This window comes from Culex pipiens, chromosome 1, assembly GCF_016801865.2.
Source record: "Culex pipiens pallens isolate TS chromosome 1, TS_CPP_V2, whole genome shotgun sequence".
Taxonomy (NCBI): domain Eukaryota; kingdom Metazoa; phylum Arthropoda; class Insecta; order Diptera; family Culicidae; genus Culex; species Culex pipiens.
The window spans coordinates 128,240,136-128,267,821 of NC_068937.1; the positions used below are offsets into that span (position 1 = coordinate 128,240,136).

A 27,686-nucleotide genomic window follows, 5' to 3' on the forward strand; every position below is an offset into this window, starting at 1 on the left:
AATCTTTTTTCTGACATAAAAGTGTAGTAAACAAATCCTTTTTTTTTTATTCGTGCAGCCATCTTGAAGATGGGAACTGCAAATGTCGTCAAACGACCAACCACTGCAAATTTCCAAACCAGACTGAAGAACTGGCCCCGATCATTCCAGGATCATTTCAAGAGCGTACACACACATACGGTTCTCTCGTTTTTTATTTGTTTTTAGAGCGTAACCGACCCGACGCTCATCACTTGCGCCCGCCGTGCATACATCGCAGCAATCGATGACTTCGTTCGTTGTCTTCGTTGTCGCTCTCTCTCTTTTCATTGCCAGCGCTTCGCGTTGCGCAGACAGACAAGCTCAACCTGGTCGACGCACACACACTAGTACGGTCACTCACGAGGTTGTCCTCGTTTTGTGTGCGTCGTCGTTGCATCTCACAATCGAATTTCGACTCCAACATTTTAAATGGCCAAATATAATTTGTAGCACTCATTTGCCGAAGAATAATTCAATCGCAGATGTAATTTTGCATAATATTGCCTATCCTCGTCTCATTCTCTACATTCGCCCCCTTCTCTACTCTTTTCTGTTTCTTTTAATGGTTTCTTTAGAAATAACTAATATTTTCATTTGAAGTGACAAAAGTTTACAAGTTATTTATACTTTTCTCCATTATAATGCGTAATAACGTTTCTCTCATCAAAGCAGCTGTTTTTTTTTTAGTACTCATAAATCCTCACATTATTTCCGTGTACGTACATGTAATACCTATTCTTTTCCTGTTCCTAAATTTTAATACAAGAGTTGCAAATTGCTTTCTTTTTTTGAATTTGTCTTCCTTCGGCGTACATGTCAACTAATAAATTAATTAATAAATTCTCAACGTTTTTCTCTCCTGTTGTTCCTGTTGGAAATTCAGATGAGTTCGTTTATCAAACCCGCAATATATATATATTTTTATAAGTGAACTATCAGTTCTTTTATTTTTTTTTTCGCTCTCCTATTTTAATTTCCTGATTCTTTTGAAATTTTGAAATTTATTTTCAAATTCGTTCAAACTCATTCAGACAATCACTTTCTATTCAATTTTCTCCAAAAATGTAGTCAATTAATCCAAAGCTAACGTTGTAACTTTTTCTCTTGAAACCTTGTTCATTCAAGTTATTTTGCTCTTTCTCTTTCTTGACCAGAAATCAATTCTTTTGTTTTCTCTAAAAATTCAGTTCAATGATCGAATAAAGACGTTTAGTTTTACAAGCTACCATTCCATTTCTCTGAAGCAATTAGCAATTTAAGAATTATTTCGAATTATCTTGCACTTTTCTTTATTTGAGAAAAAATATCCATTCCTTTTTTCAGTTCAAAACAATCAAAAGATTTTAAATTGATTTTCTTCCTTTCTTTTGAATAAAAGCGCTCATTTTATTTTTTACCAAAAACTTGGAATTTGGTCTTTGGTCTTAGGAACCATATAATTTTTTCTTGTGAAAAACATTTTCCATCCAATTAATATTGCCTATCCTCGTCTCATTCTCTACAAAAAGATGTGCCCCTTTTTAGATGTAAATTTACCATGTTTTTTTTACTGTGTACGTCGCTTTTTGACGTTCCGTGAAAAACGCGTTTTAATGTTTAACCTTGAATAAACAAAAACGAGAGCACGCAATGTAAACAATAACAAATACGTTTTGTGTGGTTGAGCTTTCTGTGCATTGTCTTTTGAAGTTTGGTTGAATTTGGTTGCTGGAGTCCAGAGTTATAATTACAAATGTTTACGGTAGTCGAGCTCGTACTTACATCAATTTTCAGGCTATGTCAAGATAGCACGATAAGATTGAAACTTCTTCCATATGAAAAGTGACAAAAATTCACGGAGTTTTTTCGGTTTTTATGGAATATCTCAGGATTGAAAAGAAAATTTTAGGGATTTATGAAGGTCAAAAGGTGAGGCATTGTGAGCTGCACAAAATGGCGTTCTTAACTCAATTTGGCCCAAAATTGACATACGACAAGTTAGCACGACAGCGACGAAATGCACCAAACTCAGGAATAAGTTTTTTCGTGGTTCTCACATTCATGAACAACAATTCACGATAACGTGAATTGTTTTTTTCTTCTGTGTACGCCGTCGAAATAATATCATGAATATTTAACTTATATGAATTATTGAAATCATGAAGCAATGAAGCTTTCATCATGAAATCATGAACATTGTTCATGACTAAAGTTAGTGAAATTTCACGATTTCGCGGACAGCGTGAAATCCGCGAAATTTGGCTATTTCCGCGAAATCCCGTGAAATTTTATGTTCAATTACTTATATAGGGTTAGTGAATTTTGACGATTCCGCGGAAGGGTGAAAAATTCTTGAAATTTATCAATTTTCTCAAATCACTTTATTTCAAATGACTTCATAATAAATATTTCAACCATAAAGACTATTTAAGTAAATTGTATTAGTCTTCGTTTGATAAGCTTGATATGAACAATTTGAAGAATTATTAAAATTTTCAGTTTCTATAGAAACTAACTAAATTTAGTAATATTTTAATTCGCTGTAGTACAAATTTGACTGCTATTTTATTTAAAATGTATGATTTCAAAAGAAATTAAAAGAATCAAGCTTTGTTTTATTTAAAATAAAATGAAGAGTATTTTTAATCTTTGAAATCACCTTTTTAAAACATTTCAGATTTTTTTCTGAGTCCTGTTTTATTTTAAAAATATTTGATTATTTGTGTGAATAATTCCCTTGAAAGTTAAAAAATACATTTTATTTGTTTTCTGTTCTTATTTTGAATAAAAAATTCGATTTCGTAACAATTTATAATATTTTTGCCTATGGATTTTAAATATAGTTTTTTAAAAAGAGAGATGAAAACCTTAAAAATTATTTTGAATGGTCTAAATGTTGAAGAAAATTTAAACTATTTTACATATTTTGGATGGACAAGATTGTTCAATCTTGCTTTAATATGAAATTCAATAAATTTTAAACTGATAAACAGGAGCAAATCAGCGAAAACTTTTTAACCTTTTTTAGTTGAATATTAAAAAAGCAATTCAATAAATGAGAATACGCATGCCTTACATTTTGTTTCAAAATATAAATTTCACGTTCCGCGAAATTTGCGTGAAATTCGGTGTTTTGAAATTGAGGTCCCCGTGAAATTTGTTATTTTCGAGCGTGGAAAATCACTAAGCCTAGACCACTTGAACATGAAGTGCGTCATGAAATCATGTCTTGTACCACAGACTTTGATATAAGAGACATGAAATTGAAGTATTTCTTTTTGGCTTGATTATAATATATTAAAATAACTCCAGTCAAACTGCCAACCAGGTCGGTGACAGCAACGAACCTAAACGAAGGCTACACCCTCGACTCGTCCCTATGACTCGGATTAATCATCCGTAAGTGCTGCTTCTTCTGCAGCGTTTTGAAAAAAAAAGTGTCCTCTGAACCTCGGCGAACTTATGATAATTTCATTATTTATTCGGCCACCTTCGCCTTTTAATGTCACACTTTGCAAGAATCTCGGAAGTGAAAAAGCAGGAATTCCTCGGCCCGTACCCTCGCCACGGCCAAGGGGAACCGACGACGCGGTCGCGCGCGCATGTTATTACACAGAAAAAAAAAGTTGAATTTTGGAATGTTGAAAATTTGGTAGGTTGAATATTACCTCTTTATTTGTGTAATATTACATAAAAAATGTGTAAAAATGTGAACCTGATGAATATTCATCAAAAACTGATGAAAATTCATCATTTTCTGGGGTTAAATTTATCATTTATTTTGCCACAAAATCTGTCACCATTTCCTGATGAATATTACCATCATTTTTTTTTCTGTGATGAGTAATGGGTTCATGAGCGATCGAATGGTCGCAACAACAAAAAAAAAGTCACTATATTATGCAAAAGGTGTCCGGGCTGACGACGCGCGGTGGTGGCGACACAAAACACCCCGGCAGAACCGTTTCTTGCCAAACAAAATAAATAAGAAATTTAATTCTGGCCACATACGAGCGGCAAGTTGGCACTGCCACACATATTTATGTTAGCTCTTTTTTGCTGCCGTTTCGACCTGGGGTAGCGGAAAGGTGTCCTTCCGCGAGCAACGGAAGTTTGACCACAAGAAATGCAGACGGAAGCGCTCTTGAACGGGGGGCCGAACACTTCCGGAGTCCTTTAGTAAGCACGGAAAGTCGAAACTTTGTGGAAATTTGAAGCAAAGAGAAAAGGTTTCATGAACGGGACTTGAACCGAGGTCCGTGGCGTGCTGCGCACTGCGCTTACCAACTGAGCCGCGCTGGCTTGACCCTCGAAGTTGCTTTTTTCGTCACCTCCCCAAAAATGCAGTGTCTCCTGATATATCTTCCCGTTGCATCGCGCCGTCGTGGTTTTGCACACTGCACAAAAGCTTGACCGGGGTGAAATTTACGACTTCATTACATAATAATTGTAAAATAAAAACAAGTTTTTACCATCTTTCTTTTGCGGACCTTCGCCGGCGGACACTTCCTCGTTGGAAGGCATTCTTTTTATTTGATTTTTTTTTTGCTTGTTTTTGGTCGAAGGAGAATGCTTCCAGACTTTCTCGTTCGACGAGTTTTACGGGCCGCCACCGAATGTGTGCGCAATTTTCGGGGCTCCTCGGAGCATGATGTCATGCATGACGAGGCATCGACCTGAAGAGTTTGAGCTGGGCAGATTCAGGAAGAAAGAGAGTGGATGCAATCGGCAGTTACATTAATGGATTTGTTCATATTGGAGACAGTTTCAGCCCAAATATGAGACCAAATTTAAATAACTTGCGATTCCTTTGTATGAAATGAGATTTTTTTTTTCTCATTTTGGACGTTCTATCAACCTAGTTTACCATCCATGTGATCAAACACATACAAATTGAAATTCTTGGATATTGATTGAGTTAAAAAAACACACACACAACTTCCCAGCGTTCGATTACTCAACCCTTGAACACCTCAGAACCACCGAGTGTTGACTCTAGCAACGCAGCAGCACCTTCCACCAGCTCATATATCAAAAGCCCGAAGAATTGCATAATTCTAAGCGAAAATCGTGAACCTTTGCATGATGCGCGCGACCTGCGTCGCGATGGGATCTCCCCGTCATCAGCTATTACATACCTAAATCCCAAGCAAAAAGTGCGAACCCAAAGACATACCTTGTTTTGAGCCGAGTGGGACAATCAGGGTTAAATTAGTTTTTTTTTCTGCATTAATCGAACTTAACACGTTTTTGAATCAAATCTGATTAAAAATCGTTGAACAAAGAACCGTTTTACCCCATTTCACCCTGTTTTCATCTAACAAGCTCGACGTGGGAAAAATCCACTTCTCAGACCGACCACAGACTAGGTATTTGCGCTGGAAGCTGCGACCACCGGAGCATCATCTTCTTCTGCCTGTGACTCCGAGAGCCAGGTTGAAGCGCGCGCGCACGCCGGTTTGTTTACAAATTAGCTTTCCGCGCCAAAGCCAAGTCGCTGCTGCTAAAGGTCATCCTCTCGCGGCGCAGCTTTAAGCGGTGTCGCTAGAGTCGGTCGCTAGTTGATACCTGGCTTAGGTGGCAGGACCTGGCTGCAGCCGTTTTTCGTTGAGTTTATTTTTGGACGTTCTTTTGGGTGCAGCAGCAATTCGGTCAAGAAATCGATTTTTTATTCAAATTTGACCGGGGTTGGAGAGCTTATTTGTTTTTTTTTTTGTGATTTTTCTTTCAACTGTCTTGTTTACCCTTGGAGGTTTATTCATTTTTTTTTTTGAAGATTTTAATAACGAGACTAGTTTTGTTATTAAAACTAGTACCATGGAGAATTACCCCTATCCCCTTAAAAAGTGGACAATCCTTCCTCGAAATCCTTTCCGTACCGCTGGTGATTCGGGTACAGTTTGTTCTGTTTCCATGTATTAATTTCTGGGTTGGGAAATCAATATACATGATGAAATCCAGTCTGCATTTCATTAAGGTTTTTTAATGGTAGAATTAAAACACAAAAGTTAAAGTGGAATACTTTTCAAACATTAAAATCAAATACAGTCCAACCTTGATTTTCCGAAAGCCATGGACATATTTCACTTCGGATAATCGAATCACAAAACAATTTATTTTTCGTTGTCTTATTTTTGATAGCCAAGCTTAAGTATGACCCCTTAACACCTATAAAGTGATTTAAATTTTTTATGGCGGCCAAAATGGCTGTGTTGAAATAAGCATTTGTTTAATTAATAGGCAAAAAGCCATTCAAATTTGACTAAATTAGGGTAGCACACGGTGTGTTTTTTAGAACAAACTAATGATAAAAAATTCGGTATGTCTGATATTTGGCACCGTGAAAGAAGGGCTCTTTCCCGACATTTTGCGGGGTATACCGAAATATTTCGTCGGGGGGTCTAGAGTAACTTTTTTTTTTTGAAGATTATTTTTCGATTTTATGGGATATTTGTTCAAAAAAGTCACAGAAAATCGGTGCATTCATGTTGGTATCACTCAAATTTCTTATGAATATGCCTTGAAGACTCTAACCAACTATATTTGACCAATATTTGACCTCCACTAAAAAAAATCGATCCAGATTTTCCAGATTTTTAGCTTTCTTTGAAATTACCTCAAAATCCAAGTTGGAAACCCCGAAACGACCGAAAGTAAATCTTTTCTTTGTAAAATTTGTCATGAAAATACAGCAACACATAGCCCGGATACAAGTTTGAGCATTAAACAATGCAAACCATGGAATATTTAATTAATTAGCTGTTTATTACCCGATAGGCTCAGAAAATTATTTTTTCAATCCATTACATTGTGGAGAACAGTTTTCTGAACAAGTTCCATAAAAAAAGTATCAATTTTGGTTCAATATAAGCAGAGATATGCCCAATTTCCTGGAATAAATAGTGCCTTTCTCCAAAATTTTCTTAATTTAATTACCTTTCACCAACGATGCCAGATAATTTTATGGGAAATCTGTATTTTCTTAAAAATAAATCTGTATTTATCTGTATCATGTCAAATTCAATGACATAGAAGATTTTTTTTAGACTTTTAACAACAGATTTAAGCTTTTTAATCATATTAAAGTATAATTCAATAGCTAAACCTCGTGGCGCGGTGGTTAGCGGCTTCAGCTGCCGATCCCTAAGTTGCTATGGGGCGCGGGTTCGATTCCCGCATTATCCTCCTGGCCTTCTATCGGTGGGGAAGTAAAACGTCGGTCCATTTGCGTAAAAGAGGCTATGGGTGACTCACCACACATAACCTTCGGACGCCTAGAAATGAGCAGTAACTTGCAACAGAGCCCACAAAAGACCCGGGGGTCGTTAAAGTGGATTGCTTTGTTTTTTTTTTCAATAGCTAAATTGTTGATATTTTTAAATAAAATCATTTTTTTAAAATCTGTATATACAGATTTTTGTGATTTTTGGGATCGAAAAATCTGAATAATACAGATTTATTTGCATATCTGGCATGGCTGCCTTTCACATAATGGGCACTGCCTCCTGAGTTTTGTAATGAATGCTATAGAATAATTTTCATGAATTTCGTCAAAACTTGTTATAATTTTTATGTTTAAAAAAATATTATCATCATAAAAAATATCTATGTAGGCAGTGCCCATCATGTGAAAGGTAATTAAATAAGGAAATTTTGGAGAAAGGCACTATTTATTTCAGGAAATCGGGCATATCTCTTCTTATATTGAACCAAAATGGATACTTTTTTTATGAAACTTGTTCAGAAAACTGTTCTCCACAATGTGATTGATTCTAAAATGTTTTAAAATGTAATGGATTGAAAAAATAATTTTCTGAGCCTATCGGGTAATAAACAGCTAATTAATTAAATATTCCATGGTTTGCATTGTTTAATGCTCAAACTTGTATCCGGGCTATGTGTTGCTGTATTTTCATGACAAATTTTACAAAGAAAAGATTTACTTTCGGTCGTTTCGGGGTTTCCAACTTGGATTTTGAGGTAATTTCAAAGAAAGCTAAAAATCTGGAAAATCTGGATCGATTTTTTTTAGTGGAGGTCTAATATTGGTCAAATTTAGTTGGTTAGAGTCTTCAAGGCATATTGATAAGGAATTTGAGTGATACCAACATGAATGCACCGATTTTCTGTGACTTTTTTGAACAAATATCCCATAAAATCGAAAAATAATCTTCAAAAAAAAAAGTTACTCTAGACCCCCCGACGAAATATTTCGGTGTACCCCGCGAAATGTCGGGAAAGAGCCCTTCTTTCACGGTGCCAAATATCAGACATACCGAATTTTTTATCTTTGATGTCTCGAAAAAATGCACCGTGAGCAGAACTCGAAATTGATTCATATAAACCTTAGAATAATCTTTACATCGGATATCCGAGGCTTCGTATAATCATCTGGACTGTATTTAAGTTCATACACACGTTTATTTTATATTTTGATTGAAATCTTGTAATTTCAAGCTCATTGAAATCTATTAAACTTAACCAATAACCGTTAGCTGGCTCATTCAAAATTGAATTACTTTTTTATCTTCCATCACTTACTTGTCTTTCAACAAAACAGTTTAATTTTGATTCTTTTCAAAATACTGCTGCGTTGGACTTCACAATTTTTATTCCTGTAGTATTTTTCCACAAATTAAAAACTTGTTCCACTTTTCACCAAGAACTCTTCGGTGCCCTTGTTTCGCACTACCTGTTTCTTCTCAACGAATTTTAAATCAATCAATCTCACTCATCTTGCGGTATCACATTACACTTTTGACGTCGGCGACGACGACGACGACGTCAATTCTTCATCAACTTCACCTATGCTTCTGGCGCGCTGATTTGCTAATCCCAACTTCAACTTCACCATCAGCAACAACTTCAACAGCAAGCACAACTATCACTCTCTGTTGTTACGCCAACCTCGGTTGAGAGAGGTTTGTGGAGAATCAAGATCATAGAAGATCAACAGCACACTTTAGGGCTTAACCCCGAGGGGGGTGGCGGGAGGCACACAGGTTCTCACGCCCTGCCGTAACCTCGTGTGGAAATTTCAGCATCTGAACTCAGACTCAGACGCAGCCGCAGACCTTAAGACCTTTTCAGACGCACAATCAACCTCGGCGTAACCCACTGAATGCGAACCGACGCTTCAAACAACTTGACTATCAATAGACGCACTCACAGGCACCACTAATTCACAGCGCAGCAAGTTACGTTCTGACCTTTTTTAGTTTTCGCCGTATTCCACGCGAGAATTGAACTCACTACAGCTCGGATTGCCGGGAGCCTCTGAACCGCGCCGTGTCTCGAATGAAACTGAAAGCGACGACGACCCGCGCGCTCGAATCAATTGCCAGCCAAAGTTAAAGTCAGTCGTCGAGGGATAGTCACTGCTCGGGTGGTTAAGGAGGTATGCTGCTTGTGCTTGGGCTTTGTTTTGGTTGCTCCTTTTTGGCGAGCGAGCGTTCCGAGTGAGCGGTGTGCGCTCTTTAGTGTTGTTGTTGTTGTTGCTGCTGCTCCTTTGGGCCGAACTTGGCAAATTCTCTCCTTGCGCTGCTGCCTGTTCTCTGCGAGGGTAGGGCAAAAGTTTTGGGACGGGCCTGACGAAACCTCTGAGATGTCGGACATTTCTTTTTAAATTGAGTGAACACAACTATTTTTCTATTCCTTTAGGGGTCCTAAACAACTCCCCATTTTTTTTTTATTTTGATTTTTATAAAAAATCACGTTTACGCTACACTCAAAGGAAAAATATACATCAATATATATAATCTGCAACAGTGGATTTGCTACAGAAAATGTTACATTTTATAACAGTTTTTGCAGCAAGCTCATAGCTCATTTTTGCCCGCGTGTAAACGTGTCAGCGATCTGCAGTTCTCACCAGCACATATAATGCTGGCGCGTCCCCAAGCAACATTTCAGAGAGATGAATACGTTGGTGCTCGGTCCCTCACAATTCATCAAGCGTCCATGGCGCGGTGGTAGCGTGTCGGATCAACAACCAAGAAGTTGATGGTTCAATCCTTGTTCTGTTAAGATTTTTTTTTCTGCAATACAATCAATCAGCCGTCGGTAATGTCGATAATTGTCGGTAACGGGCAAAAATTTCATACCCCTATATCGCAAAAAATGCATGAGGATAGATTTCATGCAGAATCTTATATAATTTCATGCCGCCATGCAATCGTAATCATGCGACCGCAGTTTGGGTGTATATTTAAACCGGCTTCATATTCGGTTGCTCTGGAAGGTGCTCTACAACTTTCCCGAAAGGAGTATGGTACTAGCTTGCCCCTAAAAAAAAGTTACAGCGTCCTCAAAACTGGTCTAAAACGGGGTTTTTGCTCTAAAATATTGCGTGAAATATGAATTTTATAAGAATCAAAATCCATAAAAATGTTTTTTTTCTACTCGATGATGTCCTGATGCTGGGAGAAAAAAATCCGAACCTTGCGTCTAATTTGCTGTTCATCACGATCCTCTGCGTTCACCATGGTGTTCAGCTCATGCAGATCGTTCTTGAACACGTACACATAGGCGATCAAATTCGCCACGAACAGCAGTATGATCGTGTCGGCTGCCGCCATTTCGAGACATCCGACGTAGTCGGCCAGCCAGCGAATGAACAGCAAGTTGTAGTCGTGCATCTCGTAAGATCTGGTGAACCACCTCATCGGGAGCATATCCTTGGCGTTCACTTGTTCCATCTTGGCAGCGAGACTTGAACTGGGAGGACTTTCAGTCTGCTTGTGCAGTTTTGTTTCGATTGAGCTTAAAGATTATAAATTCATGCCGGTCTTGCTGCGGGATTGGATGTGGATGGTCGAATTTCGCATAGTCGACTTTTCATAGAATAAGTGTCCGACATTTTTCGGACGATACAGTAAAATTATAATTGCTATGATTAAATAAAGGCAACTGGCTACGTTATAAATAAAGGGACCGGTGGTGTAGGGGTGAGCGTGGTTGCCTCTCACCCCAGTTGGACTGGGTTCGATCCCAGACGGTCCCGGTGGCATTTTTTTAAGACGAGATTTGTCTGATCACGCCTTCTGTCGGTCGGAGAGGTAAATGTTGGCCCCGGTCTAACCTAGAGGTTAGGTCGTTAGCTCAGTCCAGGTGGAGGAGTCGTCACCCTGGGTTCTGTCTCGATAGGGTCGCCTGTTTCCAATTGGACTCACAATCCAAAGGTCGTCAGTTCGAATCCCAGAGTGGATGGAAACTTAGGTTTAAAAAGAGGTTTGCAACAATCAAGCCTTCGGACACCTAGTTTCGAGTAGGAATCTCGCAATCGAGAACGCCAAGGCATTGCTGTAGAGCGAACAATTTATTTTAAATAAAGGCATATAAGTAGAGAAAAAAACGATTCAAGCGCCTTTTCTACTCGATGAAACTGATGAGCATCATAAAGTACGAGTAAATTCGGTTCATAATCTGCAAGTAAAGAAGTGGTACTGAGCTTGCATAACAGACCTAATCTCAATCTCACCGCAACGAATGTTCCCAAGTTGAGTGGAGCGAACCCTCCGATGGTCATTTCCGTAAAGTTTTGACTCTTGTGGAGCATCAACCCGAAGCAACGACGTTCTGGTTCCTGAAGCAGATACCAGTTGGTGCTGTAGATCGCCTCAACGATGTCCTCATTCTGAAAAAATATATCTTTATAATACAATCGATTTCAAAGCTAATCGTTTTGTTGATAACCTTTACGGTCAGTATAGTTCCAAGAAGGCAAAACTCCAGTAGTTGAAAAAAGCTAGCTACCACCAGGGCATAGCCGGGAATAAAGTTGTCCATGTAAACCAGAAAAATGGAAACGCTCATGGAGGTCACTGAGCCGATGACCTGACCAAAAGAGATCACTATGTACCGTTCGTCCAGGTCGGACTCGTACCTGAAATGTGAGCCATTCTAAAAGCAGCTATTCACAACGCATTGGAACCTTACTCGATAATGTCCTGGTGTTGGGTGCAAATCGTTCTAACCTGCTGTCTAATCTTCTTTTCATCGCGGATCTCCTCGTTCAGCATTGCGTTCAGCTCGTCCAGCTCGTTCTTAAACACGTCCACATATGCGATCAAATTGGCCACGAATAGCAGTATGACCGTATCGGCGGCGGAAAGTCCCGTGCATGTGATGACAATCATCACCATTTGTACGGCTGACGTTACGATGTACCCGGTGTACGAATCGCCATCAACCCACGGTACTCTCATGGCGATCATCAGGACTAGCTCGTTGTGAGCCCAGTACATGTACATGGGATAGATCGAATAACCCAGCCCGCCGAAAATAAACACGATCGCAAGCAGCTTGGACAGGACGTGGATTCGCTCCATCAGCAGTAGCAGGTTCGCGTTGAGTTTCTCATGATCGCGATACTTGTAGTGAAGCGTTCGCAAGCGACCGTATTGGAGTTTGTAGAATTCTCGATGAATGTATCCGAAATAGAGCTTTGGTACTCCCTGTGTTAAGGTGACATTTAATGTAAAACAAGTAACCTTTGACACCAAACATTACCTGGATAAGAATCCCAAACATAACAATCACTTCGCAAATTTTATGCAAGCTGGGATAGTAAAACACAAAGCTGTAAATAGAGTTGATTGTCCCCATCAGCGTAGTGCCAATACAAATTGCCGTTCGGTAATTAAATCGGTAATTATCAACCATCATGTCGACACCACTAAAGTCGGCCATCCAACGGATAAACAGTAGATTGTAATCGTACATTTGGTATGATTTATCGAACCAACGCATTGGAAGCGTTTCCCGGGCTTTTACTTGCACCATTGCTGCAAGCTGGCTGTTAAAACTGTGCGGAATTCTCGTTTTGCATGGGTATTTTATTGCACCTTCAAGGTGTATAATGGATGTAACACTTGTGGGGAAGTAATTTTTAATTGCTTGATGATTAAAAAATTGCTAGACGTTACACCCCGAGTTGAAGAAAATAATTTAGAAATTACAGAATCCCAAAAATTGTAGGTAAATTATCAAAATTCATACCAATATTGTATGTTTCGAATACTTCACTAGTATAAGCCCAAATTTCCCCTATGATTGCCTATTTTGAGGGCTTAGAAATATGCACCAAAATCATTTACAATTTTTGGAAATACTCAAGTACTAAAAAAGGTTAGCTAAGGTATTGTTAATTGAAGAACTTGGGCATTCTAAAATTTGATACCACACCATACTATTTATTTCCGAAGTCATTGATAACGATTCCTTCGGCATTTAACCCTCGGGTAAATGTTTCAGTTTTGTCAAGATATAATAGAATTTGGCTCCCTGAACACACACAAAATTAGGGTTGCCCATTCATTTATACCCAAAATTTTAAATTTTATTTATTGACATTGATTTCACTTAAATTCAATTCTGCCGATTGGGGCGTGTTCAGGAAACCTAAATCTATCATACTTTGACTGACAAAACTGAAGCGTTTACTGACACTCAACTTAAAAAATGTCGTGTTGTGTAATTGTTGAGTGAGCAGTTGAGAGCAAGTTTTTATTTATTTAAAATGTTTGAAAACAATCACAGTCTCTTTTTTCCGATTAGTAATCTAGTAGCAGTATCCATTTTTTTTTTAATAATATAAAGTTATGATAAACAAGTAAAAAGATCGTTTGATATTGATTCGCAATTTTTCGTTATTTTTGAGTCAAACTTTTGTCCAAAAACCCTTGTGGCGAAAAATATAAATCCAGCTGCGTGTAAAAGGTAAAGGTGTAAAATAATTATGCATTTTTTTATGAATTTTATTTAATATCACACCCAGAAATATGTAACCCATCACTGTGGGAAACCTACTTGAACTTCTTTTGATAGCCGAGCGAGCTAAGGCGCCAGTCCTCTCTGTGAGTGCTGCATTTGAATCACGTCGGTTGCAACTTTTTTTGTGTGTAGAAAAACTGTACATGCAGTGTGTAGTATTAAGTAACTTTTCTCTTTGCATGATATTTTACCATCGATTTTTTTGCTGTGATGTCGAAGATAATTGTTATGAATAAATAAAGGAAAAGGTGTAGGGTAAAAAACGTGTCGTTTCTTGCACATTTTATGCAACAATCAGTTTACTTATATGATTTTGTACCAAGCACCGCTCCTACTCGATGAAACTGATGAGCATCATAAAGTACGAGTAAATTCGGTTCATAATCTGCAACGGTAAAGAAGTGGTACTCAGCTTGCATATAACAGGCCCAAACTCGATCTCACCGCAACGAATGTTTCCAAGTTGAGCGGAGCGAACCCTCCGATGGTCATCTCTGTAAAGTTTTGACTCTTGTGGAGCATCAACGCGAAGCAACGACGTTCTGGTTCCGGAAGCAGATACCAGTTGGTGCTGTAGATCGCCTCGATGATTTCCTCGTTCTGAAATGCACTGTATTTTCAAACAAACTTGCTAGCAACGAAAGTGGCCGAGTACCTTCACAGTTAGGACGGTCCCGAGCAGACAAAACTCCAGTAGTTGGAAAAAGCTTGCCACGACCAGGGCATAGCCAGGAATAAAGTTTATCATGTAAACCAGGAAAATCGAAACGGTCATAGTAGTTACAGCACCAATGGCCAGACCAAAGCAGATCACAATGTATCGTTCATCCAAGTCGGACTCATACCTGAAAAGGGATTTTTCGATGTTCTGATCGAGTTAAATTTCACAATCGGACAGTCCTCACTCGATAATGTCCTGATGTTGCGAACATATCTTCCGCACCTGGCATCTAATCACTTCTTCGTCGCGATCCACTGCGCTTAGCATGGCGTTCAACTGGTTCAGCTCATCCGTGAAAACTTCTACGTAGGCGGATAAATTCGCCACGAACAGCAGTATGACCGTATCGGCGGCGGAAAGTCCCGTGCATGTGATGACAATCATCACCATTTGTACGGCTGACGTCACGATGTACCCGGTGTACGAATCCGCATCGATCCACAGTAATCTCATGGCGACCATCAAGACTCGTTCGTTTTTTGCCCAGTACATGTACATGGGATAGATCGAATAACCCAGCCCGCCGAAAATAAACACGATCGCAAGCAGCTTGGACAGGACGTGGATTCTCTCCATCAGGAGTAGAAGGTTCGCGTTGAGCTTTTCGTGATTGCGATACTTGTAGTGAAGCGTTCGCAAGCGACCGTATTGGAGTTTGTAGAATTCTCGATGAATGTATCCGAAATAGAGCTTTGGCACTCCCTATTTTAAAGACGATATCTTTGATTTGATTGAGTATTTTAGTATTCCAACCAACTTTCACCTGGATAATAATCCCGAAAAGCACAACCACCTCGCACATTTTGTAATAATCTGGATAATAATACACAAAGCTGTACGTTGAGTTGATTGCACCCATCAAAGTAACAGCAATACATATTCCGGTTCGGTAGTTGAAACGATAATTTTCAACCATCATGTCGACACCACTAAAGTCAGCCAACCAGCGGATAAACAGCAAATTGTAGTCGTACATCTCGTAGGACTTGGTGAACGAACGCATCGGAAGCGTTTCCCTGGCTTTTATTTGTTGCACCATGGCTGGTGGTTGGTTTAAACTGTGTAGAACTGGAGCATTGAAGAGGTATTTATTTATTTGTTTTGTATGATTTATGCAAGAACTAGTTAAAATTATTTAAATCTTTCATGCGTTTCTAATTTATTATTTATTTTTCCCTAACCTTGATTTTGCATGCGGTAACATACTCTCCAGTCAGGTATAAATTACAGATAAAGTAGGGTGCATTGTTCAAAAGGTTGAGGGTGTAACCATGGTGCAAGTCAAATCCAAAGATACGCTTCCGATGCGAATTTTCGCCTAATCCTACGAAATGTATGATGATGGAACATTACCGGTTCAACAACCGGACTGTGAATTGTATTTCGGTTTATGATGCTAATAAATTTCATCGAGATGGATTCGTATGCAAACTCATAACAATTATTTCAACGCAGCTATTCGAAAACACACATTATTAATGAATTAATTGAATTTAATATATCTTAAATAATGCATGCGCAAATTTGGGTGTTTTTAGAACCGTCTTAAGTCAGGGGTATTCAAAAACACCCAAAAGGAAAAAAATAAAAATTTGGTTTATAGGACCTTTTTTAAAAAAAAACTCCAGATATTATTATTCCTCTACGTTTTGGTAAATCGTCTTTATTTGTATTTTTTTTTAATAGGATAAAACTTCCCATGCATTTACTGTGTTAAAGGGTTCCATTTTGCATCATTAGTTGTTTCATACAAAATGGGAATGTGAATATTCGTAAGTATCATGTTTTTTTCTTATCGATTTAGCGTCTTGAAAAAGTTGTAGGTTATGATTTGAACCCTTAAAATAGTTTCAGGGAAAAATGCACACTTTAGAAATTGTTATTGAAGTTGATTTCCCAAAACTCTTATTTTATTTCTGAAAATTTGTTATATTTGTAAGGAAACATCTTTTAGGCTAGTGTTCAGGTTTTGTTGTAAAACCTGGTACTAAATTTTTAGGTAAAAAGATATAAATTGGAAAAGGATCCTCGTATTGGCATACTAATTATATAAAATGAATCCTTTTGTCAAAGAAAATGCATGGAAATTATCATCCTATTTAAAAAAAATACAAATAAAAGACGATTTATCAAAACGTAGAGGAATAATAATATGTTAAAATACATTTTCTAACGAATAAAATCTTTAATCTTTAATCTTTTTATTTTCTAATTAATTTGAGCCACCCTAATCAGATATCTTATCCTCAGCTGTTTTACTATTTAAAACAGGTTATGTATTTAAATTTCGTTTAATTTTTTTTTTAATTTTTCTTGCTATGCGAATTTAAAAAAATCATATCTTAAAAGAGTGAACGAATATGAACCACCCTATGTCATCTAAGACCATCCTAGTTGCCACAAAAACCAGGTTCGACCACGTTTGTCCCCAAACCAATTTTACCTGTATTTGAGCTCACTAACAGCAGTTTTGATACTGATTAATGCAATATTCATGTAAATTTTCTCATAGAGCATGGTACAAAATCTCATAAAATGACCATTTTTAAATCGCTGTAACTTGGGTTTAAGAAAAACCCTTTTGAGATGTTATATTCATATTAAAGAAGAAGTTTTGAGCTTTCAGATGCACTGCGGAGCGTATTTTTTTGTGTCCCCCTCGAAAAGATACAAACATTTGAAAAAGGCCTATTAAAAACTTTAAAAACGCTGTAACTTTTTACCAAAATGACCTAGCGACTTCGTTGAAATTTCAAAAGACGCGTATTTTTATGCTCTAAATATGTCCCGAAGACACCAAAATTGCTAAAAATAATACAAAAAAGATACGCAATAAAAACCCTTTTTTGATGGGCCACCCTACTGCTTTTCATATAAAATGCTGTAGAATGATCAGATTAAGAGATAGAGATTTGGTGTCTTCGACAAAGTTGTTTGAAATGGCTAGTACTACAATACTGTCGAAGAAAGTATACCTCTATCTCATCTAGAAGCGAAGATAGTTTTTGAAAATATTAGAAATTGTTGGACCACCCTAATATCGTTTTGACCAAAAGATGTAGAATTTCATTTTTATCAAATGCTTCTTAGACACCGAAGCTCGAAAATGCATCCCTGAAGCGGAAATAAATTATTCCTGCTAAATTTGCGTTTCCGACCACTGTGCATGCATTAATAGTGATAATAATTCACACGAAAATTAAAATGTTCCAGAACTGTTCTGCAAATGGCGCAGTTCTTAACGTACCAGCAGTCATGGTGCAAGTAAAGGCCAAAGATACCCTTCCGATGCGACGATTCGCCAAATCCTACGAAATGTACGATTACAATTTGCTCTTTATTCGGTGGCTAGCGGACTTTTGCGGCGTCGACATGATGGTTGAACACTATCGGTTCAACTACCGAACCGCGCTTTGCATTTTGGTACTTTCGTCGAGTGTGATCCTTTCGCTTTATACCTTTAATTTATACTATCCCGATATCTACAAAATTAGCGAAGTGCTCGTTTTGACTGGATTCATACTGCAGGTAATAGTTTCGCTTCATAGTAGAAACAACTCATTATTGATCGCTGTTTGAGTACTTTGTCTTAGGGATCAGTCAAGTTCTACTATGGATACAGTCATCGAAAATTCTACCAAGTACAGTATGGTCGTTTGCGAAATCTACACTACAAGTACCGCAATCACGAGAAAATCAACGCAACGCTCCTGACTTTGATGGAAAGAATCCACATGCTCTCCAAGCTGATATGGATTGTTTTTCTACTGGGTGCACTGGGCTACACGATTTACCCACTGTACATGCACTTTGCGAACGGTGAACGCGTGCTGATGATCGCGCTGAGAATACCCGGGGTCGATACGGACTTGCTGAGTGGATACGTAGCCACCTCCGTCATGCAACTGGCAATGCTTATAGTCGCTTGCACCGGAATTTCGGCCGCAGACACGGTCATACTGCTGTTCGTGGCCAATTTGATCGCGTACGTGGACGTGTTTACGAACGAGCTGGACGAGCTGAACGCCATGCTGAACGCGGAGGTTCGCGACGAAGCGAAAATCAGGCAGCAGGTTAGGATGATCTGCTCCCAGCATCAGGACATTATCGAGTAATAAGTGTTCGTTCGTTTTTTGTGTATACTTTTTGAGTAAACCCTCAAATTACAGATACGAATCCGACCTGGACGAGCGGTACATCATGATCTGCTTTGCCCACGTGATCGGTTCGATTGCCGCAATGAGTACCACCCTATTTCTGGTTTACATGATCCAATTCGTGCCGGGTTATCCCATCTTGCTGGCCGTTTTCTGCCAACTGCTGGAGTTTTGTCTACTCGGAACGGTTCTCACCGTTAAGGTATTCATTTAGATTGTCCTGTTCCTCCGTAGCAAGGATTCTAATCTATTAACTTGCAGAACGAAGAGATCATTAGGGCGATCTACAGTGCCCAGTGGTACCTGCTACGGGAACCCGAACGTCGCTGCTTCGCGTTAATGCTCCACAAGAGTCAGAACTTTATCGAGATGACCATCGGAGGGTTTGCCCCACTGAATCTGGAGACTTTTGTTGCAGTTTGTTTACAATGACTCACGTTCGAAAAGTTTAAATCATAAAAAATGTTTATTTACAGATCATGAATCGTATTTACACCTATTTTATGATGCTTATCAGTTTCATCGAATGAATCAGTACTGTTGGACTGCAATTTGCAGGATCGATATCAGACACATTACTTGACTGGTTAGAAAAAGGAGTATCATTACCAGATTTAACAACCGTCTAGCACAATCAGCTGAATCACGTGTTTCTATTAATTGTTCAGTAGTGGAGTTTTTGCCGTCTAGTAAAGCAAACGCATAAAATATTCACGACATCTTTTTTCAACTCGATACGCAGCTTTGGAAAATTAAGTTTATATTGGACATTTATTTTGTGTGATTTTTACCTGAGAAAACGTAACGTTAGGCTCAAAATAATAAAATCATTAAAATTTTCGACTTAAATCAATTCGACCTCTCAAGACGTGACCACGCTGTCATACAAAGTTCCGAATTTGTAATTTTCCGCTGAAATGTAAAATAATATTACCATCAGTTTTGAAACGTTTCGTTGAAAGGACTCTGTTGCAACTCTTTCTACCGGCACTGTTCTGCCACCAAACGCACTCAAGTTGTCGTCATGCGGTCTCTTTCGTGGTTTGCAAACCGGCATCGGTCATCCCATTTTCGACTCTCTTTCGCGCAAATTTCAACGCACAAAAGTAACTCTCTCTCTCTCTCTCTCTTGAGAACTTATCAGCTCGACCTCGAAACAGAGAGCTTCCGGAGTTCGACAATTGGTCATCCTACCTTAGATCTTGGCTGTCGATGCTCTCTCTCTCAATTTCTCAAATTTGGTTGCAAAGTGTCGCGCGATAGTTGCGGGACCGGTTGGCGAGAGCCAACCACCGATAAGACCCCAAAATCCACCGAGAGTGGTCCCTTCATTTGTCAAAGTTTGTTTTCGACCTCGGTTGGAGGATTAATCTCCGGACCAGGCTGCTACTTGCTAAACTATACAGAGTGCGCAGTGTTGAGTCAGTTGGAGGAAATGCAGCACGCAATGCACGATGGTAATTGTGGAATTTTAGTGAAAAAAAAAAAGTTTGCGTTGATACTCTGGTGTGATTCGAACCCAGCTCCGCTGCGCACAGCGTGTCACTCTACCGATTGAGCCAATTTGTACTCGTTTTGCAAAGTCGAGTTGGAAGTTGTTTTGAGTTGGTTTTGGTACTAGAATAGTCTAAATTTGACAGGAAAAATAAAATCTAAGCAAATCTGTGCCACAGTACTGCACAATTTGTGACAAACTTAACCGATTGCACCTCGACACACGTGAATGATAAATGACGGAGCCCACCCGCCATTCATTGACGGCCTAATCGTACCCCTTCCATCAAAGTTTTATTTTTTTCTGTTGTTCAAACAATTGATCGTTGCATTGCTTGTTAAGCTGCTTTGCCCATCCGTATGACTAATTGATTCATCTCCCGCGCAAAATTCATCACTGAGCAGCAGGTTGTCAGATTTCCGTGGTGATTGATGGCGTGGCGGAGTTTTGTAACTAATTTGACTACAGATTGCAAAACGCTACAAAGTACATTATAACAAAAAAATCAACGAAAAAAAAATGCTTTCATTCATAAAAGCTGCCCACGGCTACAACAACAACAAAAAAAGAAGGGTTGCGTGACAGGAGATTTTCCAGTCACGCAACCTCCACTTGGGCTGTATGTATGCAAATGCAGGCCAAATTCCTAGAATTCGAAGGAGTGCAACGCCGGAACCCACCTGTTCTTGCTAATTCTGGAAAAATTGACGAAAGGCTCGTTTGCGAAGAATTAAATTGTGATTAGTTTACGTGTTAAAGTAACAGCTGTTGCATTTACTTATCGATTTCTTTTTTTTCGTTTCATTTTCAGGTAGGGTGACGTGCTCTAAGAATTATATCTGGATTAAGGTTTGTAGCATTAAAAGATGAGAAGTTGACGCTTTTGTCGTTTATCAGAATAGTTAAAGATATGCGCACATTTTGTGCAATTTCTATTTTTTTTTCTATTTCTATTGGAAGCCGTTCAAAAATACTTTATATGAGAAACTGAGTATGATCGTAGTAGCTGTTTATAACAAAAATGAGTTAATTATCAAAGAATTTTGAAAACTGGCAACATTTTTCCCACTAAAATAGACATAACTTTATTAAAAACTAACTTAATCCACCTATGTGGTTGGAGCCTTCCTCACTCATTACCAACAATGGCTGTACACAAATTTTATCTATTTTTTAGATCCGGAATGTAAAAGTACATCAATATCACTTAAGGGGCCATATCTCGAGGCAGGGTTGCCAGATCTTCAATGTTTTAGATTCGTTGAAAAGGTCTTTTAATAATCTAACCAACCATGGGTTGGATGGTGGATCCGGACATAGTTTACATCCATTTAAGTGAGATCCGGATTCCAAAAAGTACATCAATATCACTTAAGGGGCCATATCTCGAGGCAGGGTTGCCAGATCTTCAATGTTTTAGACTCGTTGGAAAGGTCATTTGATAACCTAACCAACGATAGGTCGGATGGTGGATCCGGACATAGTTAACATACATTTAAGTGAGATCCGGAATCCAAAAAGTACATCAATATCACTTAAGGGGCCATATCTCGAGACAGGGTTGCCAGATCTTCAATGTTTTAGACTCATTGGAAAGGTCTTTTGATAACCTAACCAAAGATGGGTTGGATGATGGACCCGGACATAGTTTACATACATTTAAGTGAGATCCGGATATATGTGAAAACACTTTTTTATACATAACTTTTGAACTACTTATCGAAACTTCAACCTATATAAAACTCGATCTATGGGACCCTAAACCAAGTCGAATGCAACAGGTTCGGGTCAAATCGGTTCAGCCAGTGCCGAGAAACATGAGCTAGTTTGTTGGTCACATACATACATACACACACACACATACACACAGACATTTGTTCAGTTTTCGATTCTGAGTCGATATGTATACATGAAGGTGGGTCTACGATGTTTTTATACAAAGTTCATTTTTAGAGCAGGATTATAGCCTTACCTCAGTGAGGAAGGCAAAATGGATCAAAAATCATACTTTTTTTCTGCAAAATTGTTCTTCATATTGTTTGCAACAATGCTACATCATTTGTTTTTGCGTTCAGACATGACAGTTTATTTATCAGAGAAAATTAAAAATATTTTTGAAGAAATAACATTATTTTACTCCAGGTGCAATTTCCGAGGTGCATGCAAGTTGCATGATAATCTCCTTCTTACCCACCGTGGACTGAATCTCATATTTTCTCTTGTTTGTTTGCTCGATGTTATTTGATAAAATTAAATCTCAAAAGTTACACTGAGTAAAAAACGCTACGTAAAATTAATAATTGAGTGGATTTCGATAAAACTTTTTTTTTTTCGAATGATGTTTTTTTGTGAAAATCTGGCAACACTGCCTTGATTTTTTTTATAGCTTATTTTTATTAGGTCCTTTTAACTGCCTTGACTATGGAGGTGGTATTTATATAAATATCAATGCCAATTTCGTGATTTTTTGCTATACAATACTTCTAAGGCCATCATAATTCTCCTTTGCAAATAATTGCAAAAAAAAGAACTGCCGGTCAATTCTAGAAAAACATATTTCGTTAAGAAAATTCCGCAATTTTTTTTTTTAAACATTGGTACTCCAATCTTTGCAAAATTTAAAAATTACGAAAAAAATGATTTTTTAATTCGATTTTCAATGTAAAAAAAACTCTTTAAAAAAAATCTCATCTTCTCAACGAGGCATTAATAATATTCATTCGAATTTTAAAATGTTTAAAATGATTTTCAAATTCTTAAAACAAATTTTTTTGCAAGATTTTAAAGTGTACTTTGAAATTTTCCAAAAAACTTTTTTCAGCAATTCATCTTAGCTAAAAAATTCAAAATCTTAGTCTAGCAAAATATTTCGAAAAAAAAATAATGCAAAATTTAGCTTTGCTAGACTCTTATAGTGTGTCTAACGTGATTTTTTTTTAAATTCGATGATCTGTATAGAATTGGGCAAACACTCAAACAATGATGCTGTGATAATCCTTTTAAAAAATGGCTTTATTTGACACCCAAACTGCATACTGATATTTTCGCAGATTATCGATTTGGTGTCTTCAGCAAAGTCGTAGACTATGATTAGGACTTTTCGGAAAAATAGGTTCACGGAAAAAATAAGGATTTAACTTTTAATCACTAATATTTAGTTGAATTCTCAAAATAAATATATTTTGTAATTTTGATATTTTTAAGAGGACTACAAATTACATCGTTTGAGCTTGTTGTTCGTCTCCATCACAAACGGAAAAAGGTCATCTCAAATCAACCCCGATTAAAACGCTTCACATTACAAATGCTTGTAATACTATTAGTTAGACAAAACGCTCGCCGACGGTCTGCCCGATGAGCAGCAGCTTGTTTTACAGGAAAGGTCTCCCTGGTTGTTCGACTCGAGAAGCTATTCAAGATCATCCCTCTCGCGGCAGCAGGAGGTTGTTCAGACGAGGCAAAAATGTGATGAGATTTGAGTGATTCGATAGGGTTGGAGAAAAAACCAGTGAGCAACTTAAGTATAGAGGGGCGCAGGGGTGCTAATTAATTTAAATATCATGCAATTTAGCGATAACATAAATGAGTGTTTTATGAAAGGTTGATTTTAATAATTATTCTGCGAACTCCCTAGCTTGAAAGGGGGCGCAAAATGCCCTGAATTAACGGGGTCGATTAAAGTTCAAGAAATGTAAAAAAAATGTATTTTTACAAATCTTAAATATTAAAAAAAAATTGTCCGAATTAGCACTGCTACGAGATTCCATCAAACTTTGCTCAGACTCTTCCGATCGACCTGCCATCTAGCCTGCTGCGCTCTGCTGGAGGCGGCGATCTTTCGACCATCACTTTTATGCAAATATCCCGACGGACCCACCGCACTAACGATGTTAAGTAATTTTTATGCAACTGATTAGCAGTATTTTACTGCCTTCAATTGGCGTGGCAATTATCTTAATAATTTTATCGCTACCTTTTTTAAAAAGAGAGTTTTGAAAACTATTCAAAGATGCGACTTACATTTTTTCGGGGTTCGTCGCTTATTCTTCCTCCGCAAGCGTTCAAGTCACTCACACTAAGTCTTCTTAGGAAAGCACTAAAATCACAAGTTATTTTCTTCACTATGAACCGAATAGTTTCGCGCGCGATCGAAAACTAACTGGCTCGAGCAGCACTGACTTTTGAGCTCAAGTTGGCACTCCAGAATGATCGCAATGTCGCCCCCGGATGCAGATAAGCTGGATAGTGCGAGTCGAAGGTGTATACCCAAAAATTGCGTAGATTTCCGACGGTGACGATAACAACCTGCAGCGAAATAAGGGAATTACATTGGCAAATTGTGGTGGGGCGAGGGCCTTAACGTTATGCGGTCAATATTTGAGCAGACACTTGTGTTTCTGAAAAGCGGAAGGAAATTGAGTCACGGTGGGTCTTGTCGATCGTTGCAGAGCGTGACTAAGTTGGACGAGTTTGGAGTGAACGATTGGTTGTCAAGGTCTTGAGGTCGCAGATAGTGATGGGTTAGTTAAGTGATGCGTAATTGTTCAATGAAGATGACTGAACAAAAGTTTTTGATGTTTTATAGACATGTTTGAATATGTTTTCTGATAAATTTTTGAAGTTGATGTCATAAACGCTTCAGTTTAGTCGAGGTATGGTAGATTTCGGCTCCCTGAACACGCTCCAAACAACAGTATTGAATTTTAGTGATTTCCTGGCCAATACATGAAATTGTAAATTTAGGGTATAATTGAAATAGAATCATCCTAACAACCCAAATCGAACCAAAAAATCAGAAAGCAGAAAATCTTTGTTTAAAAAACTTCAAAATTTGAATGAAAACAGGCGAAACAGCTGAAAACTATTTAAAATACATTTTCCTGCGTTGATAGTTTTGAGCATGTTTGTTTAATTTTATTTGTGTAAATCCAATGTACAATAACTACCTTAAAAAGTGTTATTTCGCAAAAAAAAAATTATTTCGTCAATACTTAGGCCGTTGCAATTATTTTTCAAAGATTATTTCCCCCCTTCCACCACCCCCCCCCCCCCCTCCCCTCAATATTGGTCCGAAAAATCAGAGGGTATAAAAACATTAAAATTTCAATGGAAATAGAAGTCTAATGAACTGAAAACAATCTGAAATGCATTTTTCTGAATTGAAAATCATATTACGATGCAAACATTTCAAAAAGCATCATGTACACACCATCGTTTTTGAGAAAAACGCATTTGAATGTTGAGCATCCATTTTCAATTCCCATTTTAATATTAAAGCAAAATAAGATGTTCTAATACTTGATCATCCAAATTCAATAAAACATTATTTCCGTAATTTTATTTGAGAAAAACAAACATAACTTCTTTTGAAAACACCAACGTCTATATAACCCTGCTGTAATTGAGGGGGACGCTTTGTTATGTTTCGTTTTTCTTCGCCGAATGTACATGGCACTTTTTACATGATGCTTTTTTTCGTCACGAGGTTCATGTATTCTTTTATTTGACAGGTTGACAGGACTATATAAACAGGGACTGCTGATGGCAGAGATTTTGTTTATGTTACTTTATTTAAAACCATTATTAAACAGACTTTACTGAAGTAACTTTTGCTCATTTTCGGAGGAGAGGAAGCTTATTAGGAGTACTTTCAGAATATGTAATAACCCAGAAAGTGTCAAAATGTACATGATGCCTTTTGAAATGTTACCGTCGATTTAGCAACTTTGAAAAATATTTTGAATTTTTATGCAATTCCGCTGTACAGCACCGCATTTTTTTTAGATATTTTGGAAATAATGATTACTCAAAGTTTCTCAAAAAAACTTTTTCATACTTAAATTTTTATGGTTTGTAATGTGGGTATCAAACGACGCAATGTATACCCGGGCAGACGGTAATAACAAAATTCATGCAATTTCAATAACAAAAAATAACAGAAAGTGTTATGGAATCTTCTTGAAAAATCCATTTTTGCAAAAGTGTTTAATAACAGTTTATGTTATCATAACAAAATTTGGTATTGATCTGATATTGGGATGATCGGATTAGTTGATAAAATAACAAAGATTTGTTCGAAGAATAACTAAAAGTGTTATTAGTCTGTTATTAGAATAACAATCCAATTTAAAAAAAAAATCATAACGACGAATAACAAATCTTGTTAAAAATAACGTAAAATGTTATTGGCCTAGTATTTTCACATATCAAAAAAATGTTATTCCCAAGTTGTTTCCGTCTGTTCGGGTAGATTAGCACTGTATCACAATTTTAAGCATAAAATTCTAAAATTAAAAAAAAATACGTTTTTAATACTCAAGTATTCATATTTTTTTCCATAATATCAAACGACGGAAATCTTGGATTAGATCGATAGTCACTATTCACCGAACGGTGTTTAGTCAAGACTCGAATAAACGGATTTTTTTTATATAGAGGTGGGCAAACCCGCTCTTTTTTAGGAGCAGCTCATTTTCGCTCGCTCCTGAAAATAAGCGGCTCTTTTGAACGGCTCTTTCGATCTTTTTTAAAAAAAAAAATGGTGAAAAGACTATTTTAAAGAATGGTGTGTTTTGTAATGTGTTTTTTATTATCATTATATATTATTAAAAAAAACTAGAATCAAGAAGCCTTGCTTGAAAACCAAAGGTCTCAGCTTTCTCTATGTCAAGAGTTCTACTCGAACTTTAACGTTCGAATAATTGAATTGATAGAGCAACCAAACTTAAATCAAAAATTAAACAAGTGCTGATATTTTATTATATGAGAAAATATTCTGCGTACTCTTTTCAACAATCTGATTTGATTGATAAAGTCTATAAATGCCAAAGTTTGATCGAGCAAGGGGATCTAATTTTTTTCCAAAACTATCTAGTAGTTTTTTGGTAACATTTTCCAGGTCAAGCATTTTGAAATGCTCAAATTTGTATTCGGGTAATACTTTTATGCTCAGTTGTGCAATGTATAGTTTTTTTTTATTTAGAAATTCTTGCAGCTTTATTTTTTTTTTTTTTTTTTTTTTTTTTTTTTGAATTAAATATACTTTATTGAATCTTTCTTATAATAATTACATTTGGTTTACATAATAAGTGGTCAGCTGTGGCTCTTCAGCTTTAGTTTGCTTTTCGTGATTTAAACACTGTTCATTTTCTTAACTTTAAAAGTATATGATTTATCATTTTTGTAACACTAGGTACAATGAGGAAAAAAAAATGTTAAGAAAACATAACCTAACCTAAAACTAACTTAAACTTACAATAAACTAAACCAATCCTTGAATCAAGGGGTATTCAGATATAGCACATTTTTCCCTGAATTTCAAACATTTTTCTTGAATCTTCTGATCCAACATTTTTACTTCTGCTAATTCATGAACCTCACTTGATCTTGTCCAGCCAGGAACATTCAAAACCATTTTGAGTACCTTGTTTTGGACACGCTGGAGCTTCAATTTATGAGTTCTAGCGCAACACTCCCAAACAGGTACTGCATACTCAATAACGGGGTAAATTATTTGTTTGTAAACTGCTAACTTATTTTT

At 37.3% G+C, this 27,686-nt stretch overlaps 4 protein-coding genes across 11 annotated transcripts in view; 2 read left to right on the forward strand and 2 right to left on the reverse strand.

The window, feature by feature from the left end:
- The window catches only part of LOC120430432 (uncharacterized), a 57,650-nt gene extending 33,331 nt beyond the window's left edge, over positions 1-24,319 (reverse strand). Inside the window, exon 1 of one of the 5 annotated variants that reach the window (XM_039595540.2) lies at positions 24,167-24,319. The gene's annotated coding sequence lies outside the window, so the exon portion shown is untranslated. Of the gene's footprint in view, positions 1-8,541; positions 9,386-24,166 lie in introns of those variants that run through there. The other 4 variants (XM_039595541.2, XM_039595542.2, XM_039595539.2 and 1 more) reach the window with 4 other exon arrangements.
- LOC120430431 (mucin-5AC) overlaps positions 1-27,686 on the forward strand; it is an 89,823-nt gene that overhangs the window by 33,977 nt on the left and 28,160 nt on the right. The window lies entirely within an intron of this gene.
- On the reverse strand, positions 10,104-14,673 carry LOC120430433 (putative odorant receptor 83c). Of its 2 annotated transcripts, XM_039595545.2 has the most exons (5): positions 12,511-14,673; positions 11,938-12,455; positions 11,695-11,884; positions 11,480-11,635; positions 10,104-11,424 (listed from the first exon to the last, which is right to left on the reverse strand). In XM_039595545.2, the coding sequence occupies exons 1-5, from the start codon at positions 12,781-12,783 to the stop codon at positions 11,371-11,373; spliced, it is 1,191 nt and encodes a 396-aa protein (XP_039451479.1). In that variant the 5' UTR covers positions 12,784-14,673; the 3' UTR covers positions 10,104-11,370. The 2 variants fall into 2 exon arrangements, with proteins under 2 accessions (XP_039451479.1, XP_039451478.1); XM_039595544.2 differs by having other exon boundaries at positions 10,104-11,635.
- Positions 16,198-19,799, forward strand: LOC120430436 (odorant receptor 30a-like). Its single transcript, XM_039595547.2, has 5 exons — positions 16,198-18,022; positions 18,088-18,605; positions 18,664-18,853; positions 18,913-19,068; positions 19,128-19,799. The coding sequence occupies exons 1-5, from the start codon at positions 17,699-17,701 to the stop codon at positions 19,179-19,181; spliced, it is 1,242 nt and encodes a 413-aa protein (XP_039451481.1). The 5' UTR covers positions 16,198-17,698; the 3' UTR covers positions 19,182-19,799.

Bases quoted from the DNA above. Each gene is read 5' to 3' on its own strand.
- LOC120430433 (XM_039595544.2), bottom strand. From the start codon at position 12,783: ATGGTGCAAGTAAAAGCCCGGGAAACGCTTCCAATGCGTTGGTTCGAT. The intron at 12,456-12,510 runs GTAATGTTTGGT...ACCTTAACACAG, and splicing joins TGTTTGGGATTCTTATCCAG to GGAGTACCAAAGCTCTATTT. The intron at 11,885-11,937 runs GTAAGGTTCCAA...CTCACATTTCAG, and splicing joins CAACACCAGGACATTATCGA to GTACGAGTCCGACCTGGACG.
- LOC120430436 (XM_039595547.2), top strand. From the start codon at position 17,699: ATGTTCCAGAACTGTTCTGCAAATGGCGCAGTTCTTAACGTACCAGCA. The intron at 18,023-18,087 runs GTAATAGTTTCG...ACTTTGTCTTAG, and splicing joins TGACTGGATTCATACTGCAG to GGATCAGTCAAGTTCTACTA. The intron at 18,606-18,663 runs GTAATAAGTGTT...CTCAAATTACAG, and splicing joins CAGCATCAGGACATTATCGA to ATACGAATCCGACCTGGACG.